General features: G+C 36.9%; 1 protein-coding gene across 1 annotated transcript; it reads left to right on the forward strand.

The window, feature by feature from the left end:
- Positions 1-12,552: 12,552 nt before the first annotated feature.
- LOC124389993 (solute carrier family 2, facilitated glucose transporter member 1) lies at positions 12,553-18,551 on the forward strand. Its single transcript, XM_046855663.1, has 10 exons — positions 12,553-12,614; positions 13,049-13,147; positions 13,776-13,936; positions 14,009-14,249; positions 14,379-14,541; positions 14,678-14,862; positions 15,852-15,956; positions 16,166-16,267; positions 16,390-16,593; positions 18,127-18,551. Exons 1-10 carry the CDS (start codon positions 12,600-12,602, stop codon positions 18,304-18,306), a joined length of 1,455 nt encoding a protein of 484 aa, XP_046711619.1. The 5' UTR covers positions 12,553-12,599; the 3' UTR covers positions 18,307-18,551.
- Positions 18,552-19,033: the final 482 nt, after the last annotated feature.

Consider the following 19,033-nt stretch of genomic DNA (forward strand, 5'->3'; position numbering starts at 1 on the left):
TGTCTGTCACTTGTCTGTTTATTTAAGGGGTTTTGATGGATGGGTTCATTAGTCTTCTTTACTGCTTCAGAGCATGTGTATCATTTATGATATAAAATATTTAGCCTTAGATACCTAATGTAAACTAGTCCTTAACAATAAACTAGTCCTTAACAATCCTTTTCTTAACAATGCTCTAATTTTATAGACTTGGTATTCAGACAACACACTGAAGCCAAGCCTTATGTTATTTTTCTTTGTGCATAGCAGTGGCTGTTATGCTTTATTGTTCATTTACATCTTTGCTTTTATAGTAATACTATACACACTGCCCGCATACATCATCTATAGCAGAAGCATCAATATTAACCTCATAAAATGACCCCAGGTTTTCCATGCATTTTTTGCAACTTTCTTCTGTGGATTACTGTTTTGCTGGGGATTTGAAATCAAGACAAATTGTGTGTTTTTGAGCAAATTCTACAGGAAAGTAAATGCAAAAGTATGAATGGTTCATGGCAAAGCTTAACTTTTTTGGCCATTCTTTTCCAGCTTTTCTTAAAAAAGTCTATCTGGTATATTTTCAACCAAATATCGACCAAATCAATTTTATCTCCTAAAAAACAGCTATTAAATCCACATGAATATATCTGAGCTTGTGCAGTTTGCTACAGATGTTGCTTTTGCGCTCTATGAGCATCCAAACCTAGAACTTAAAAATACAGATTTGATCATCTGTCTGCTGGATAGCCCTTGTCTCACCAACTCGAAATTTAATTGGTTTAAACAACTGCTTCATGCAACATGTACTTTATGCTAAAGGAACTCAATGAACAGGGCTCAGGGCTATAAGGCATATTCATTTGACCCAGGCAACATTTGATAGGACAGCTGAAATCTGATTGGATAGAAATGTCTCTAGGTTACGTAAATAAACTTAGTTGCCTGAGAGAACGAGATGCTGCATGACAACGCTTTGGGAAGGCTTCCGCATTGCTCATGCTCTGAATCACGTGTGTAATCCTGCCAACGGCAAAACGCGGCGTCAACGACAGGGTGATGTCACGACCAGGAAGCTAGACGACATTTCCTTTCAGGAACTTGAGATGCGTCAACGCTTTGGGAACGAGTGTCCAATCATGCCACACTGACCAGTCCTTGCCTAGTGTGTGAGAGCACAACCAGAGTGCAGGACAGAGGAGCCGGCAGTGGCTCTAAGGTCAGGGTCGTAGAACCTGATGAAGGTCAGCGGGGTGGACCGGCCCGCAGTGTTGCAAATGTCCTGGAGTGAGACTCCAGCAGACCAAACCTTGATCCCCAAAGGAGTGGGGAGACCAGAGGACTCATATGAAGATGAGATAGCATCCACAATCCACCTACTGAGAGTCTGTTTGTTGGCAGAAAACCCTTTGCTATAGGGGCCATAGCAGACAAACAGCTGCTCTGACTTCCTCCACGGACTCGTCATAGTTGTTTTTGTTTCTCGTGGTCAGGGACTTAAAAAAGGAGGAGGATAGAATGCCTGCAGCACGGCAGGTCATGGGGGAGCTGTGGGCCCCTTAGGTACATACCCTGGTTTAGGGTAAAGGAGGGCACTGGCCATGCCAGGGGTAAACTCCAGGGAAAGAGCCTGTAGGTCTCCGACCCTCTTCCGGGAGCGGTCTTAAAGCAGTCTTAATAGGTATATATACCTAAGTGCCACCTTCGCCAATGGCTCGAAGAGGGGCTTTGAAAGAGCCAAGACCCATACAGGCACAGGATGACGTGTCACCAAGGATTGTTTACCCAGCGACTGCCCAGCAAGCAAGGCACAATAGGCCATGATAGCGGACACATAACCCTTTAGGGTTGAAGGAGCTAACCCTGCAGCAAGCTGTTCCTGCACGAACTTCAGCACTGAACTAACAGGGCAGTTAACTGGGTCCAATTGGTGGTGCTCACACCATGCAGCGAACAAGTACCATTTAGCGGCATACAACCTCCTCGTAGAGGGAGCTCTGGAATGGAGAATGTTCCCCACTACCTCAGTAGAGAGACCAGCTGCTAAGAAGTCCCCAGGGCCACAGCCTCCATAACTCTGGGGGTGAACCAGAGTACCCCCCTGCCTGGAATAGGAGATCCCTCCTGTGAGGAATTTCCCAAGGAGGTTCTTCGAGGAACACCAGGTTCGTGAACCATGGTCTGCCCAGCCATTAAGGTGCCACCAGGAGGAGACGGACTCCTTCCCGGCGAACTCTCTACAGAACTCCTGGGATCAGCACAATAGGGGAAACGTGTACAGGCGTAGCCATGTCTGCTCCATGGTGTCCCTAATGGGGGCTGTGTGAGTGAAAACCAGAGGGGACAGTGCGATGTCTCCTGAAGATCCAAAGATCCACCTGAACTCTGTTAAACCTCCGCTATATCTGCTTTACTGCATTGGGGTGGAGTCTCTATTCCCCGGGCCTCAACCCGTGCCTCGAAAGGGTGCCTGCTCTCTGCTCTTGAGCTTCTTGGTGCCTGGCAATGCCAGGCTAGCCTGTAACTCAGATCAATTCACTTTTATTTATATGGCGCTTGTAACAATTTCTCAAAGCAGCTTCACACAGATAATGTGGTTATAAAAATTAAAAAGATGTTCTTTATAGGTGTAAGTTTCCCTGATGAGCAAGTCGCTGGACAAAACACGTCTGTAGCTCTTTGCACACATTAGTACATCTAAGTAAGACTTTTTATGCCTACAGAGGAAGAGAAATTGATTTGATCTCAGATATATTTAAAAATCCATTTTCAAGAAAAGCTAGACATCGTGAGGAGGTCGGCCAACCTCGAAGCTAGCTAGCTTGTCTCAGCCCAGAAAAGGGTTTGTTCACTACTCCGAGACCAGTGAAAACGAGCGGTACCACTGGCTTACAGCCTCTGAGGAGCGGTGCAAATTATGACTATGCATCCTTGGTGAATCGGTTGTATTTGGTTTACATTTTTTATGTTTTTGTCATGTTATTAGACAAATATTGATTCTAAACTGCCCCAGATGATGTAGGTGCAAAGTCGCGGTTGTAGTGTAGAGGTTTGGAATTGTCTTAACTGGGTTTCTTGCTTTAGTAAAATGGTATTCACCCTCCATACACAAAATGCCTCTCTCTTTGTAATGCCACACGTTGTTATATTGTGTTTTTGTATAGTATTGATGATTTCTATAATTGAGACGTGATAGTGGTTGTATTAAGAGGTGTATTAAGTCAAGTAAATCCTCACTGAAGGCCCAGGTACCAAATGCACGGCCTGCCAATGCCAGAATGTAACACAGACCTGAGAGATCTCTTAGATAGGAGACGACCCTCCACACCACCGTCAACAAACCTGAGTGAACGTGTAAGAATGAGGGGATGACAGCATACAAATATCCCAGTTCACCAAACACTCTATATACATGATCCCTCCAGATCTGCTCCTTTACCTAAGAAAAATCTACTGATAAAAGATTTGACTAAATAAATATGTTTTCAGCCTCGACTTGAACACTGAGACTGTGTCTGAGTCCCGAACACTGATTGGAAGGCTGTTCCATAACTGTGGGGCTTATAAGTGAAATATCTGCCCCTGCTGTAGTCCTTATTATTTGAGGTACCAACGAATAGCCTGCACATTTTAAACTAAGTAGGCGTGGAGGATCATAATAATACAGAAGTACCATTAAGTGCTCTATATGTCAGTAGTAGTATTTTATATTCGATGCAATATTTAATTGGGAGCCAGTGTAGACTGATTAAAACAGGGCTGATGTGGTCATATTTTCAATATCTAGTAAGGACCCTTGCTGCTGCATTCTGAACTAACTGAAGCTTATTTATGCACTTATTCGAACACCCAGACAGTAAAGCATTACAAAAGTCTAGATGTAACAAAAGCATAAACTAGTGTTTCTGCATCCTGTAATGACATCATATTTCAAGTTTTAGAAATATTTCTGATGTAAAAAAAAGGCGATCCTGTTAATGTTATTCACAACCTAAATTCAGTAACATAAACTTTCACTACAGGAAGCAGTGCAACAGAGCAAAAAAGCTATGAAATGATGAGAATAGAGTAATCCCCAGTTTTTCGTGGTGGTTAAGTTCCAAAACTGCCCACGATGAAAAAAAAAACACCACGATAAATGTACACCACCCCAACAATTCTATTTTATGTATACAGTACTGTACTGTATTAACATTTTATTTGATTTTATAATTAATAATTATATTTTAATAAAAAATGTCATAATTTCAACATAAAACTCCATTAAACAATTTGCTATACAAAATTGGTCGATCGTGCTATCCGCAAGAGAGCGGGAAAATCAGCCAAACACATTATTTATGTAATATATATATATATATATATATATATATATATATATATATATATATATATATATATATATATATACTGTATATACACACAGTCTCATATTAGAAGATGAATCTTATACTATAAAAAATTGGGTTGAGCAGAACAGTGAGGTCTGTTAATCATGTGCTTGATAAAGTCAAAGCAGGTTTAATGAGCAGCTTAGGTGTGAGCTGCCATGTGGTAATGTGCTAAGCATTTGGCTAAAGGCTCAGATGAGGGTTTTGTTTTTTGTTTTTTAGCCCACACCTCTTTTCACAGCTGCCCTCCATTTTGCCCGACCCCCACCTGCAGGAGTCGGTGTGCGTTCCCCCCTGAAGTGCTTCCAGACTGCAGCTGAGTAGCACATCGCGCTTCAGCCGTTTAAAATCGCTCGACTCAGAAAACATGGCTGCAATCACAGCTAATCAAGCTATCAGCATGAAGGCATGTAGATTACTATCGAAGTTGCAGGAAAGGCATTCATAAATCTAATAAAGGATCTGCAAGTGATTCCAAATGAAACAACTTCCTGATAGAAACTTCAGAACTGCAGTGAAGAGATCGGACACCTATATTCACTGAGAGTTTGTTCTGCTGGTAGTAAATACCAGGAAACTTCACAGAGGAAATATAGGAAATAGAACAATATATACAAGATAATAGAAGGTTTTTTCCAACAAATTTGAGGCTTCATTAGAAATAGTCTTCAGTTTTTGGCTTATAAAGGCTGTTTCAATTCTACTTGGACTATTTTGTAAGAATGTTTATAGTGTAAAGCTCTACATAGAACTGAAGAGACACAAACCAAAGAGCTTGCTCATGTGTTTTATACTTGACCTTTTATATTGAATTTTTGTCATTTGTTGCCCCATAGACGTGGTTGATAGACAAAATATTTAGTAATATATGATAACCACGAACAATAAGAACAACCGCCAACAACAAGCTCTATAAATCTAATTATAATATATAAATATACATATAGAGAGATAGAGAAAGATTTTTACTGAATTTATTACTTTTTTTAAACTTAGATTCATTTTTCAGTTTTAAACTAGTATAATTTTGCCCTAAACTTGCACCTGGCACAATTTTTTTTTTTTTTTTATGAAATATTTTTTTTTATTTGTATTAATATTTTTCCTCCATACTTCTATATTGATGCATCGGCAATATAGGATGTAACAAATCAAACCAATTATGTTCTTTAACATTTATCAAGAAAAATAGATTATTTGGGTTGGGAGATATTTGATCTCATATAAATGGGAAATCCTAAGTAATAGTAGAGGAAACAGAAAAACATACAGTATAATATACAGTAGAGTACTGTGATGTGGATGTGAGAGAACTGGACAGAGTAATAATAATAATAACATATTTTAGTTGTATTAAATTACATTTTAATTCATCTAATAGGAAAACCGAACAGAACCAGACTTGTCACACATGTTTATGAATTATGAAGTTGAGTGTGTTAGCTGCTTGGTGATGCTCATTGGTAGGTGAAGGTATTGATGCCGGTGGTGCAGGATGGAGTCTCTGGGGTGTTCGAATAGCAGAAGGTGATGGGTGGGTGGAGACATAAAAACCCTTACAAGCAGCTGCACTACATCTGTCTTGCACTGACACATGTGGCATTTGTGAAGTTCAAAAGAAGTTTTATAATGATGCAGCTGCTTAAGGATGTGAGTGTGTGTGTGTATGTGTGTATGTGCAGATGTAAAAGGTGCAAAAGTGGGGAATTTTTTTCACCTAGGTTTTTTTAATTATTCTCTAGTTCATGATGGAAATGATTTGGTGCTTGAATGGCAAGATTAAAGCCATAGCTTTTATATAATTTCAGTGGGAAAGTGATATAATATTTGAGCAGTCCTCTTTTTTTCCAGCTCCCACTCAAGTTTGCTGTAAGAAACAAAGATGTTACATAAGCAGCTTTGCCTGTGTGCACCCACTGATTTTGATGAATATTTCCAAGGCCATTAGAGCTTATTAAATGCACTCAGTTGTAGGACCACATAGTTAATAGTTACAATGAGGGTCTGAGCGGGTCAGGAAGTTGGTGTGTTAGTATATGTGTGTGTTTGTGATTGCTGGAATTGGTTTTAGAGCTTAGGGGCACTCCCTGTGAACCATTTGTGCCTGATGCCATGCCTGACTCTCTGGACTAGAACCTGCCCTGCATGCCCAAAGGTCACCTGTCAGAAGGTCAATGCCTAGAGTCAAAGGTCATGTCACAGCATGTCAGAAATGATTGAGAATACAGATGGCCTTTTCAGGTCAGGTGTCTGTCTTTCGTCCACCTTTTGTCCTTGTTTTTTTTTTTTTTTATGGTTGGTACATAGGTGTCATAAAATTTGATTCACAAAACTCATGTTAGTAAAACAAATGTGATTTCTATTTTTTTTATGTGAGATCTTATTCAATTTTACATTTGATATTGCACCATCTGTCCTCTATTAAATTCAGGATTAGCCCTGATTATGTTTCAATTCCAGAGCTGCCAATACTAAAAAAAAGCCTGGAAAAGGTTCCTTCCTCACATATCGCTTGTTTCAGGGCTAAAACTGCGGTTTGGAATGAAGCCAGGCTTTCATGTAATTTCTTTAATTTTTTCCTTTTTTTTTTAACATTAACTCGGTTTAGGCTGTATGTGATTTATTGCTTGTATACAATAACTTTTAAATCCATTTTCAAAAAATAATCAGTCTACAGAGTTTATTTAGTTGATATAATCAGAATCAGAATCAAAATCAGGTTTATTGGCCAAGTGTGTTGACACACACAAGGAATTAGTTTCCAGCTGTTGGTGACTTTTAAAAGTGCAGGCATAAATAACACTATATATTTAGCTTAGACTATACAAGACAATACAGGCTATACAGACAATACTGGACAATACATAAAATACAGATGTAATTGTATTTATACATCTTTTGTACATAGATTTGCAAAAGTAGAGGGAATTAGAAATACAATTAGTTTGCTTCATTAAAGCCCTTTTGAGCAAAACCTCCTGGAAGCTTATTTTTTGAAAAGAGCCCCCTGGTGGCAATTGAATGAAAGTGCAGGAATACCAAACAATTGTTTTAAAACAGTACTGTACTGTATAAGGAATAATGAAAATCTATGAAAATAATGAAGTGACCACTCTATGGCACTGTTCACGAGCAAACATGACACTCTTCATGCATCTGTTTTACCACAAGACTGAATTTCATCGCGGCGAGTACCGAGGTTACTGTATAGCAGTTGTAATATTTACAGCCCTGGCTTTTTTTTCAGTACAGAAAAAACGTATTATTTACATGATTTTATTATTATTATTATTATTATTATTATTATTATTATTATTATTTCAAAAATGTAAGGCCAAGACATCTCTTGTAGCTGAGGCCTCGCTGCCTCTGGGACAGATCATATGTGATGAATCATTTGCGTGATGATGTCATCTGCAGGGTATTGCGGGAGGGATTACCTGGAACTCCAAGGGCACATTCGGGGCACTTCAGTTTTATAGTATTTCACTCAACTTTTACAGCTGTGGCTTTTTTGCCCGCGTCTGATGTGGTCTACGCCTAGGAATTTCTCCTTACCCCAAGAAGGCATTCCTACTTTTCATTCTCTCTTTTATACTGGTTTCACATGGGAGTAAATGTGATTAAAAAAAAACCTTGTATATTGTTTAAATACAATCCAAAAACAAATTGTAATAACAATGAAGACACTCTCGAAACTGTTGCAGACTCATGGACAAGATGATGGTCTGAGTCAGTACACAGTGTGGCCATGTCCTTTATAGGTTGCTAAAAAATTATATTATTACATGTTATTAATAGACTTGTAATAAATAATAGACATGCTTTGCTCTGAGCACATAATTATCTTTAGCATTTATAACATATCATTATACATCAATAGGATTTTTTTCATATAATTGGTAAATGAATTCAGTTGATTTTAGTTTTATTTGTATAGCTCATATATCTGCATTGACCAAAGCAGCTTTACAGACATATGGAGGATATAACATTTTAATGTATACATTTGTGCCATTGAGTGTAGTGCATATAAGTATATCACTAATAATAAAAATCTCTGAGATGAAATGAGGAAGAATCTGGGTGGCACTATATTATAATTGATTAGCTGGCATATTGGTGTAGTGTAATATGTAAATCCATCATTATTAAACCTTTAAACTTATGGTATAGCATAGAGATGCTGTCTGGCACAAATCAGAGTAGCCTCTCACAGTCCTCTAGTAATGTTAGAGGACTGTACTTTGGTAAACCACTGAAAGCTGTGAGTAATGTTCAGTGTTCACAAATCCACTGGTGAATGTTTTAAACGTTTCCTTATGCAAAACATTTAATCCTTGCTTTTGCTTCTACGCCCTTATTCAATCTTATAAAAATCTGTTTTTTGGTTGCATACGTTGTTTTTTGTTGTTGTTGTTGTATTATTATTTATTTGATTTAATTTTTTTACAAACCATTACACATCTACTATATTTTTACAGGAATGTCTGACAGAACAAGAGATAAGTTCAAATATCCAAAGTAGGAACCTCTGTGTTTTTACATTAACACATAACAAGGTTTTTTTCATTGTAGTCATTTTTCGTCATCAACACTCTGAGAGGTTTTAATTTTTTGACTTAAAAAAAAATTGTGAAGAAAAAAACCACAACAAACAGCTCAAGCTGTTCAACAAGTCACGGTTACAGTGCCAAGATATGATTACATTATTCAGTAAAACACTTGAGGACAAGTCTGAAATACAACACTTGAGGAAGTGTTCTTATAGGAAAATAACCATTGAGAGGATGGAGTGATAAGGGCTGATGACAAACACCTTTTTTCACTTTTACCACTCCTAATGTGATATTCTGCATAAAAATCAAATATAGTTATATGTAATATTGTGGAACATGAACGAAATTTTTTTTTATCACTTACATTATAGCAGCTATAAATCCACATTTATCGGCATCGTCTTTTAAAATTACTACGAAAAAAACCCAGGTTACTGAAAAACTAAATGTTTTGCTGACACTGGAGACTCCTTTGGAACATTTTAAATAAGCATCTTCTTTCAGAGAACATTATTATATTAATGATCAGTGTTGGGCAGTAACGCGCCTTTTAAAAATAAAGTAACTCCGTTACTGTTACCGTATGGTGCGTTACCCGTTACTTTTTTAATGAATTAATTTCAGCTGAAGTGTAGCCTACAGTCTGACCTGTTTACAACAGAGACGCATTGTAGGATTGGTGGATGAACCACTGTAAACATGAAGAAGACGCACTGTGGGCGTGTCTCCGTTTATTCAGGTCTCTGTCGAGGCGAGAGCAAGACGAGTTTCTCAAAGTGGAAATATGCTCATTATTTCACTTTAGTTGAGCATAAATACAAAAACATTTTAGTCAAATGTAAGCTGTGTCTTTCTGGTTCAAAGGTCGTATCTACTGCGATAGCAGCACCTCCAGAAACTCCATGCCTCAACGAAGCTAGAAGCTAGAAGTGTTCTGTTCTACATTGTTGATAGTTTTCATACTTCAGCTGTGAAAGGAACATGTTTAAGAGCTCAACACAACAGCAGAAGCCACTTTAGTTTTTGATTGTGAATATATTATTCAGCTTGTTTTGTTATTTATTTCAGAAATCCTTGTGATATATTCAGTTTGTGTTGGTCTGACTTAATAAAACAGTGTTTAAATATTACTTTGTGTTTAAGTCAGTTTTGTGTTTGTATAGACCATAACACATAAAAGGGCATTAATAATGGGAACATTAAAAAACTCTTCTTTAAAAAAGTAACTAAAAAGTTACTTTTAACAGTAACGCATTATTTTTTGGTGTAAGTAATCAACAAAGTAATTGAGACTTTTTGAATGAAGTAATGAGTAACTGTAACTAGTGACTATTTTTTAGTAACGAGCACAACACTGATAATGCATTGTATTACAAAAACAACAAAAAAATTATATATCTCTATTTATTCCTGTAAAGCTGCTTTGGGACAATGTTCACTGTTTAAGGCAAACAGAAACAGAAGAGTAGAATAAAATAGTACAGGCTACAAGAGGGGAATGGCTTTCTCTTACAAAGCCCTACTGTTATTTAAAAACCTGTGATTTAGTGTTTTATATATAGCATCTATATCAGGTAACCAAAACACACTTCACAGAAACCTAGCAAAGATTTTCAGGAGCTTTTGTTAAAATAGCCAGGTACATCCCGGTTAATGGACATTCTAATATCTTTATGTCAAAAATAATCCGACAGGACCTACCTCACATTTACACTGAGACGTATGAAGACATTCACACAGTTTCTGTCAGTCTTACTTACAAAAGCATTAACAGACTTATGAATTCAGGATACATTCATGGTCTTTAGAAGGGTCTAGCCCGTTGAATTATTAGTCGAGCTCGTCTTTATAATTGATTTAGTCCCTCAGTTTTGTGATCAAACTAGCAAGAAAATAACAGGATGATTATTGAGTGAAAGAAGCAGAATTTTGTGTAGACCTGAGATGCCTGTCGCTGCCATTCTTTCATACCCAACTCAAAATTCATCACACTGGTGCGACTTCATCAGGGATCACATGGGAGCCTGGGTATGGACAAGTGTCTGAAAGCTTCCCGGAGAGATACCATTGAGATGGTAGTGAGGCAAGGGGGCATATAGGGGTGGGGTGCAAATGAAGGACCTGGAAACATCAATGTGTGTGAACAAGTGCTAATCCCTGGATGAAGTGTATAAACACTCAAGAGGTGCCAAGAAAGAGTGGATGTTGGATTTTTTGCAGATATAATCATTCTTCAAGCCAGTAAACAGGTAAGGGACTTACCTCATGGGTGTCTTGCTTTAAAAAAATAAAAAGGTGATTAAATGAGCTGTCATAAATATGTCCTAAAAAGAAATGGCTTGCAGTATATTAACACAGCATCTATTAAAGAAGATTTTATTTGTATTTAATTAAGCAATATGCTCTGAATTTGCACAAAATGTAACAATGGTTCATGTGCTTTTTTTTTACTACTGATGTTCTCATTCCTAGTGCTAAATGGTGGACACATTAAACAAGAGGAAAAGAAGAAAGGGATTTAATTCAGACAAGCAAATTAATTTGGAATCCATGTGTACAAAATTAAGTGTCATGTACAGTACAGACCAAAAGTGTGTCCAAACTTTTGGTCTGTACTGTACATATGTTATATGTACAGTACAGACCAAAAGTTTATATATATTATATATACAGTACAGACCAAAAGTTTGGACACACCTGCTCATTCAAAGAGTTTTTTTTATTTTCATGAATATGAAAATTGTAGAGTCACACTGAAGGCATCAAAACTATGAATTAACACATGTGGAATTATATATGGAATTATATACATAACAAAAAAGTGAACTGAAAATATGTCATATTGTAGGTTCTTCAAAGTAGGCATCAAGAGAATGCCAAGAGTGTGCAAAGCAGTAATCTAAGCAAAAGGTGGCTACTTTGAAGAACCTACAATATGACATATTTTCAGTTGTTTCACACTTTTTTGTTATGTATATAATTCCATATGTGTTAATTCATAGTTTTGATGCCTTCAGTGTGATTCTACAATTTTCATAGTCATGAAAATAAAGAAAACTCTTTGAATGAGAAGGTGTGTCCAAACTTTTGGTCTGTACTGTAATTGTAAATTGTTAAATAAAAATACTTTAAACAAGTATTTTTTTATTCTGTAAATAGAGCAATTATCACAAAGTCATCTACATTTTTCAAAACATCTTTTTAATCATGTCTCTTTCTCATACATTAAGCAAATTTTTTTTTTAAACATAAGCAAATCAATTTACAAATTACCCTCCATTGCATACTGCGATAATTATAATATTTATTATAATACATTTATTCAAATCGATATAATAAAGAGTATACGTTTAAAAGGTTTGAGCATTTAGAAATGTACTTTTTGGATGAATTCTGATAAATAAAAACATTTGTTAATAATGTGTGTAAAGAGGTTTGTTATTTTTCTCCTCTCTGAATCACTTATGGTATAATTAAAAAGTAGCTGGTTACCTGAAGTGAGCTTGACACCACTGCTCTAATGGTATCATATGGAATATATGTTTTCAGCCCTGAGACATGCCACTTTAAGAGCCTCTCCTGTATCTACTCTAGCTGGAAAAACGAGCTCTAGAGTAAATACAAAAATCGTTCCCTTTTCCTAAAGAAGTGACAGTCATAGAACAGGCTCATGGCAATCGCAGAGGTTAGTGTTTACTTTATCATTCTTTAATATTTAGAATAAGGTGTGTTAAAATACCTATGAAATTGTCCGTTTTGTGTGAATTATGTTAAGTAATATCAAGTGTTTGGGACTATTGGTGGGAGTGAAGGTGATGGTCAGTAAATGAGATTTTAATGAACAAAAAATCTCCATCTTAATATCACCTTCACTCCCACCAATAATCAGTAAATAAGACTTTTTTGTTCATTAAAATGTCAGTAAATTAGATTTTAATTAACAAAAAAGAAAATAACACATATTGAGCCATTGGCTAGAATTGAAACTATATGATAAAATGGAAACTAAGAGATGTTCTTGCTTTGTGTGAGAGCGCACATGTGCATTAGTCAGTGTGTGTTTACACTGAGCTTACAGAATTGTTTAACCGTGACACATGTGTTTGGTTTTATGGCCAGAGTCAGCTGACTGCCACGCTGCTTACCTCTGTGGTGGCGGCAGTGTTTGGCTCGCTACAGATCGGATACCACACGGGCAATGTCAACTCTCCAGCCAGAGTGAGTACAGGGCTCTGGGTAGCATGGCACAAACATGCACTTCTTACTGAGTAAACTTTACAAAGTGGTGAAAGCTTTCTATTCAGCCAGCCATGGTTTTGGAAGGTTTTATGTTTACAGACAGGTAGCTATGATGTCTGGATTGTGTTGATATATCGGTTTGGTGTGTGGATACTGTGCAGCATTCTTCAGTTGGTATTTCATTCCAAAGCTCCCAGGATGGCCTTCCAGGTCTTAGTCATGTCTTTCAAGTGGATGAAATGCAGTCTCTTAAGAAGTATATTCATTAACTGAATCTGGCATGCAAATAGTATGTGATGTCACAACTGCAATACACATACACTTTTGTAAAACTAGGACAACATTCTCGCTGATGTGTACAATAGAACACTTGTTAGTACGGATTTATGTCCAATTTTGAACCAGCTCCTTTGCATCAACATTTGATATGTTCCTGGGTATGCAGTAGAATTTTTTAGAGTGGGAAAAGTTACCAACCAAAAAAGAAAATAATGCACCCACATTGCACAAAATTCAAGTACATTTTAATTGCATGCTGTTGAGCAAGCTGAAACATAAATAGGAAGAAGCCAGGCTCTAAAGTGTTTGTTGTTCTTTATTAACTCAGGTTATTGAAGACTTCTTCAATGAGACTTGGAAATCAAGACATAATCAGTCCATGCCAGAGCACAGTCTGACATTTCTGTGGGCTCTCTCAGTCAGCATCAAGGACTTTGGAGCCCTGTTGGGGTCACTGGGCGTCAAAGGCCTGGCTGATTACTATGGGAGGTGAGTATTGGCTTCAAGACTTTTACTTATTGAATACTTATTGATTCTAATGTGTGCTTCATGTTCTTGTAGGAGAAATGCCATTCTTATAGCAAACACTTTGTCTATAGTGGGCACCTGTCTGATGTTTCTGAGCAAAACAGCTGAATCGTTTGAACTTCTAATTGTGGGCCGTTTCATTTTTGGCCTTTTCTGTGGTCTGGTGATGAGTCTAAACCCGCTGTATATCCAGGGTGTGTCACCGATTAACCTCCGTGGTGCCTTTGCAACTCTCAACCAGGTTTCTTTTGCCTCTGGCATTTTCCTGGGCATGGTGAGAGACCACACACGCACTTTCTCTTCATCTCTTGTTTATCCTGTAAAAACCCTGTAATTATGATCTGAGTCTCAACACTGAAAGACTAACCCAGACTAATTGAGTTGTTTGTGTGGGATTTTGCAGGTGGTGGGTTTAGAAACAGTCCTGGGCACACAGAAGTACTGGGCATTTATGCTGTCTCTCTCCCTCATACCAGCTGCTCTTCAGTATATAATCTTGCCTTTTTGCCCTGAGAGCCCACGCTATTTCTTTATAAACTGTGGCAAGGAACAAGAAGCAGAAGCTGGTGTGTGTGTGTGTGTGTGTGTGTGTGTGTGTGTGTGTGTGTGTGTGTGTGTCATATTTACTTCACACTTTAATATATTACAAGTCATCTTTCGTTATATCTCATATGCATAATACATTGTCTATTTTATCTGCAGCTTTAAGAAGGTTAAGACGAGACGCTGATAAGGTGAAAAAGGAAATGGATGAGATGAGAGAAGAAGCATCTCACAGCGAAGCAAGAATAACTATTGGGGAATTCTTTATCAAACGCTGCTACAAACAGCCCATAATACTTGTACTAATCATAAACCTGGGCAGCCAATTATCCGGATTCAATGCGGTTAGTGTTCAAATAGCAGAACAGAATGATCATATTTATGCTCACCTTTATCTCTGATATGCCCTTAGTGCAGAGTGCAAAAGTTTGCACACCTTTGGGATTCAATAAAGAAGAAATTTCATTCATGGAAACATTTATTGTATTCAGATTCCGAGCTTCTGTTTTTCATTAGCAAAAAGATAATGGATTAAAACAATAATGTTCAAATAATTGTTATGTGTAGTGTGAAATAACGTTAAAAAATGTAATTGTGTGGGTCATTTAAAAATAATATCCTCAAATACACATTAACATCTATGTTCACTAGGATACAGTAGTTTGTGGTCTCTAAACAAGATATTATTAATTGTAGTATATTATTGTACTTTATATTTAGATATTTACTGTGGCCATTGGTCCATTGTTGTGTTTCTTTTTAAAAAAAAACAGTTCCAGAATCATAAATGTTGTGGGCAAAATATTGTTTTATTATTTTTTAGAACAATGAATGTTTCAAATTCCATAATTTATAAAATATTGGTACATTTTTCCAATGTCTTTTTAGAAAGTATCGATGATGCAGACCTTTGCAATAATCTTTTTAATTCTTTTTTTATCATTACAAGTTTATTATATTTTAATAATAGTACAATTAAATGCAGTCATATTTTGTCTGAAGGGGATTTGCTTTATACTTAACATTAAGTTGAAAAATGTGGTTTTAAAAGAGAACATTGGTTCTGTTTCTCCACTCCAGCTAAAAAAATACTGAGTAGGAATAGTACAAATTCCTGCTAATAATCTTAAAACCCACAACACCACAGCATCTTTTCATCTCTTGTTCATGACTAATTTGTTCAGATGTTTGTGGTGGACACTGTGTTTACGGCTGTCTGTGTTCCTACCACCAGCCATCAATTCAATACGACTCAAGCATCTTCTTGAAGTCATTTTAAGTCCTTCTAGTTCCTGGATAAAACATCGCACTGTCTCTCCTGCTTCATTTTCAGATCATAAATTATTCAACAAAAATATTTACAAAGGCCAAATTTGAAGAAGCAAAATATCTGACGCTTGGAGTGGGAGCGATCAACGTGGCATTCACCATCGTGTCTGTGAGTGTTTCGGACATTCCAGCATGTTTAGAGCTGTGTGTGATTTGGGGACACTGACAATTCACAGACTATTCTTCTGTATTAACACGGGCATTTAGAAACTCTCAGACATTTTTGCCTCTGTGAACCTTTTTTCAATTTTTCTTTTTTTTAACAGTTTTGTATCCTTTGTTTTATTTAATGATTTGCTATTTGTTTTCTTCTGAAAGTTGGTCCTGGTAGAAAGGGCAGGACGCAGGAAGCTGCTCCTTACTGGCTTCCTGTTGGTAGCTTTTTGCAATTTACTAATGACCATCACAGACTCTTTGCTGGTAAGATTTACTACACAAATAAAAATAAATAAATGATTTGTACCTGGTGAATGCACAGAACATAAGAAATAGTAATAAATAATACTCGTATTGATAATGTAATTTGCTTTACTTCTCCTTAGGACATTGTCCCAGACATTCGTGGTCTTCAGGTACTTGTGGTGTTTGTCCTGATTTCAGCATATGAGCTCGGTCCAGGGCCCATCTCTTGGTTCATTGGTGCAGAGCTCTTTGACCAGCCAGCCAAACCCATTGCCATGGCTTTCACCAGCATGCTTAACTGGGGGGGAAAATTCCTTCTAGCTCTCCTTTTCCCACCATTAATGGTATGTATTTTCTCTCCTTGCATAGAATAATTTATATACAGTTAGTACTGTACATAATGAAACATGCTGTACAAAACAACATAAGTGTGCTCTAGACAACACCAAAGATTTTACTGATACAAAAGCAGACCTATATGCAGGAAGGACCAGATTAGGTTCTTTGCTAGGTGAACACCAAGGAATTTGGTAAACCTGATGATCTCCCTTTGTTGTTGCTTCAGGAAAAATAAACTGCGGAAGTATGGGGAAGTAATAAAAAGTGCACTCTCCAAAATGGGGAAACTGGAATGATGTAATGTTTTGTCGACAACCATTATCAATCATCTCATCTATCGTCTCTAGGTTACGACCGTAACCCTAGTTCCCCGAGGGAACGAGATGCTGCGTCGTAACGCTTTGGGAATGCCCCAAAGCTTTACGACGCAGCTCGAGTTCCCGAAGGGGAACTACTGGTTTTAGTTCTTACAGTTTTAGAAATACTTTTTTTAAAAGGCAAAATGATGAGCTTTTAATAACAACAAACCATTGGTCAGAAAATGGGCAATAATTAATGGAATACACTCCTGCGGCCTCCTGTGAAACCATTTCTCATTTACATTTCCTCCATTGAACTGTTTGGGTAAAGGCTAGAAACAGAGAAATTCACTTACAGTGGGGTAAATGCATAGTCAAGTCAAGTCAAGTCAAGTCAAGTCAAGTCAAGTCAAGTCAAGTCAAGTCAAGAAGCTTTTATTGTCATTTCAACCACATATAGCTGACCCATTACACAGTGAAATAAAACAACGTTCCTCCTGAACCCTGATGCTACATACAACAACAGTCACAGAGAACAGAAAACACAGGGCTAAGGACTAGTAAGTGTCCTTGCCTCAAAAGTCTTCACTCAAGTAAGAATTGAGATGAGATGTTTGTATGCTTGTATTCAGAAACTGGTTAGACTTTTATACCTGGACTCACCAGGCTGAATCTGATCTGCACAGGAAGTAAACTGTTTAGAGAAATCAGGTGCTTCCTTGCCTTGTGTACTGCTTTTTCTTTATCATGTTCAATACTTTTTCCTGTGCAATTGAACTTTATTAATTATAGGTTTTTATGGCTTGTAATATTATGATTTTTTTATCTGTGTAGATTAGGTTCATACTAATGTCTGATCTAAAGTTGAATATTTTTTCTTTATGTAAAGTTTTATTCACAAGTTTGCCTAAGCTTACACATTTAAATAAATCCAAAGGGAAAACTATCCCATACAAAGTTACTCGATCTATTTGTTTAAATAGTTCAATATTTTACTTTTGGACCGTGGCCTAGTTTTTTTTAAGTTCAGGTGTTTAATCAACATCTGCCATAGAGTGCTCTCTATGAACTTGGCACATAAGTGCTTAGTTGGTAGGATTATTAAATATCTGGAACCAAAAAGTTCAATATCTTCACTAACCAGCAGTCTTGAGTTTCTCTATATTTTTCTGTTTTGCATATCTTAATTCACTTCCTGGTTATTCCTAATATTATGCATTTGACATATTCTCCTTCCAGCACCTGTGTGGCGCTTACGTCTACCTTCTCTTCATGTCTATGGCCCTTATCGCATTCACATACACTATGTTCCGCCTCCCGGAAACAAAAGGACGGACGTTTGATGACATTGCTGCGGAGTTTCGCGGGGCTGAGAGCATTCCCCTGCATAACAAAACAGGTTTTAATACGTTCACTTGAACAAGAAGCCAAAACAGTATAGAATTAGTTCAGGTAGGCAATGATTGGTCCATAGTTAAATATTGAGAAATTGTAACATCTTAGTTTTACTTTCTATTACTAATGTCAATGCAATTAAATAGTGTTTTGTGTAAAGTAACCAAGAATAGGCCATACTGTAAACATATTGATCTACAATAAAGTATAAAATATAATTTAAAATATACACATTGTTATGCATCTATTAAACAGCCCTATGAACAACCCCAAACAGAGTTTATTGTTTATGAAATCTTACATTTTTCTTGCTTAAAGCAGTTATCCAAAGTTTAATAAACCATGGAACCTTGTGGAAACAGAACAAGACTGTAAGCCGATAAGACTCCTTAATAATAAAAATAATTTCATACAATAGTGAGAGGTAGAAGAGTTCAGATGTTTGGCACAGAAATAAACAGCATTGCGTATTAAAATGCTTAAAATTCGACCCACATTAGCTTTTTATTGTGCTTATTAGGATGCAAGAATAGAATAAGACAATGGCTCTTTTTACCATAATACGTCAAAATCAATTGGCGTTTAATACATCTGGCGATGAGATTTTTTAAAGGTTAATTTGTTCATTTGGTATTCATTAGACATAAAACAGTCCAAGCACTGAACACAGAATGTTATTTAATCTGTGCTTTACCTCTTTTCTTTAATTCTTTCTTGCTTTCTTAATTTCTTGTTTTCTTGCTTGCTTTGT

The sequence above is a fragment of the Silurus meridionalis genome, chromosome 8, assembly GCF_014805685.1.
Source record: "Silurus meridionalis isolate SWU-2019-XX chromosome 8, ASM1480568v1, whole genome shotgun sequence".
Lineage (NCBI taxonomy): Eukaryota > Metazoa > Chordata > Actinopteri > Siluriformes > Siluridae > Silurus > Silurus meridionalis.

What these genes read in the sequence shown, in the direction of transcription:
- LOC124389993 (XM_046855663.1), top strand. An exon ending in GGAACAAGAAGCAGAAGCTG is followed by an intron (nt 14,542 to 14,677) that starts GTGTGTGTGTGT and finishes TTTTATCTGCAG; the next exon opens with CTTTAAGAAGGTTAAGACGA. An exon ending in TGGCATTCACCATCGTGTCT is followed by an intron (nt 15,957 to 16,165) that starts GTGAGTGTTTCG and finishes TTCTTCTGAAAG; the next exon opens with TTGGTCCTGGTAGAAAGGGC.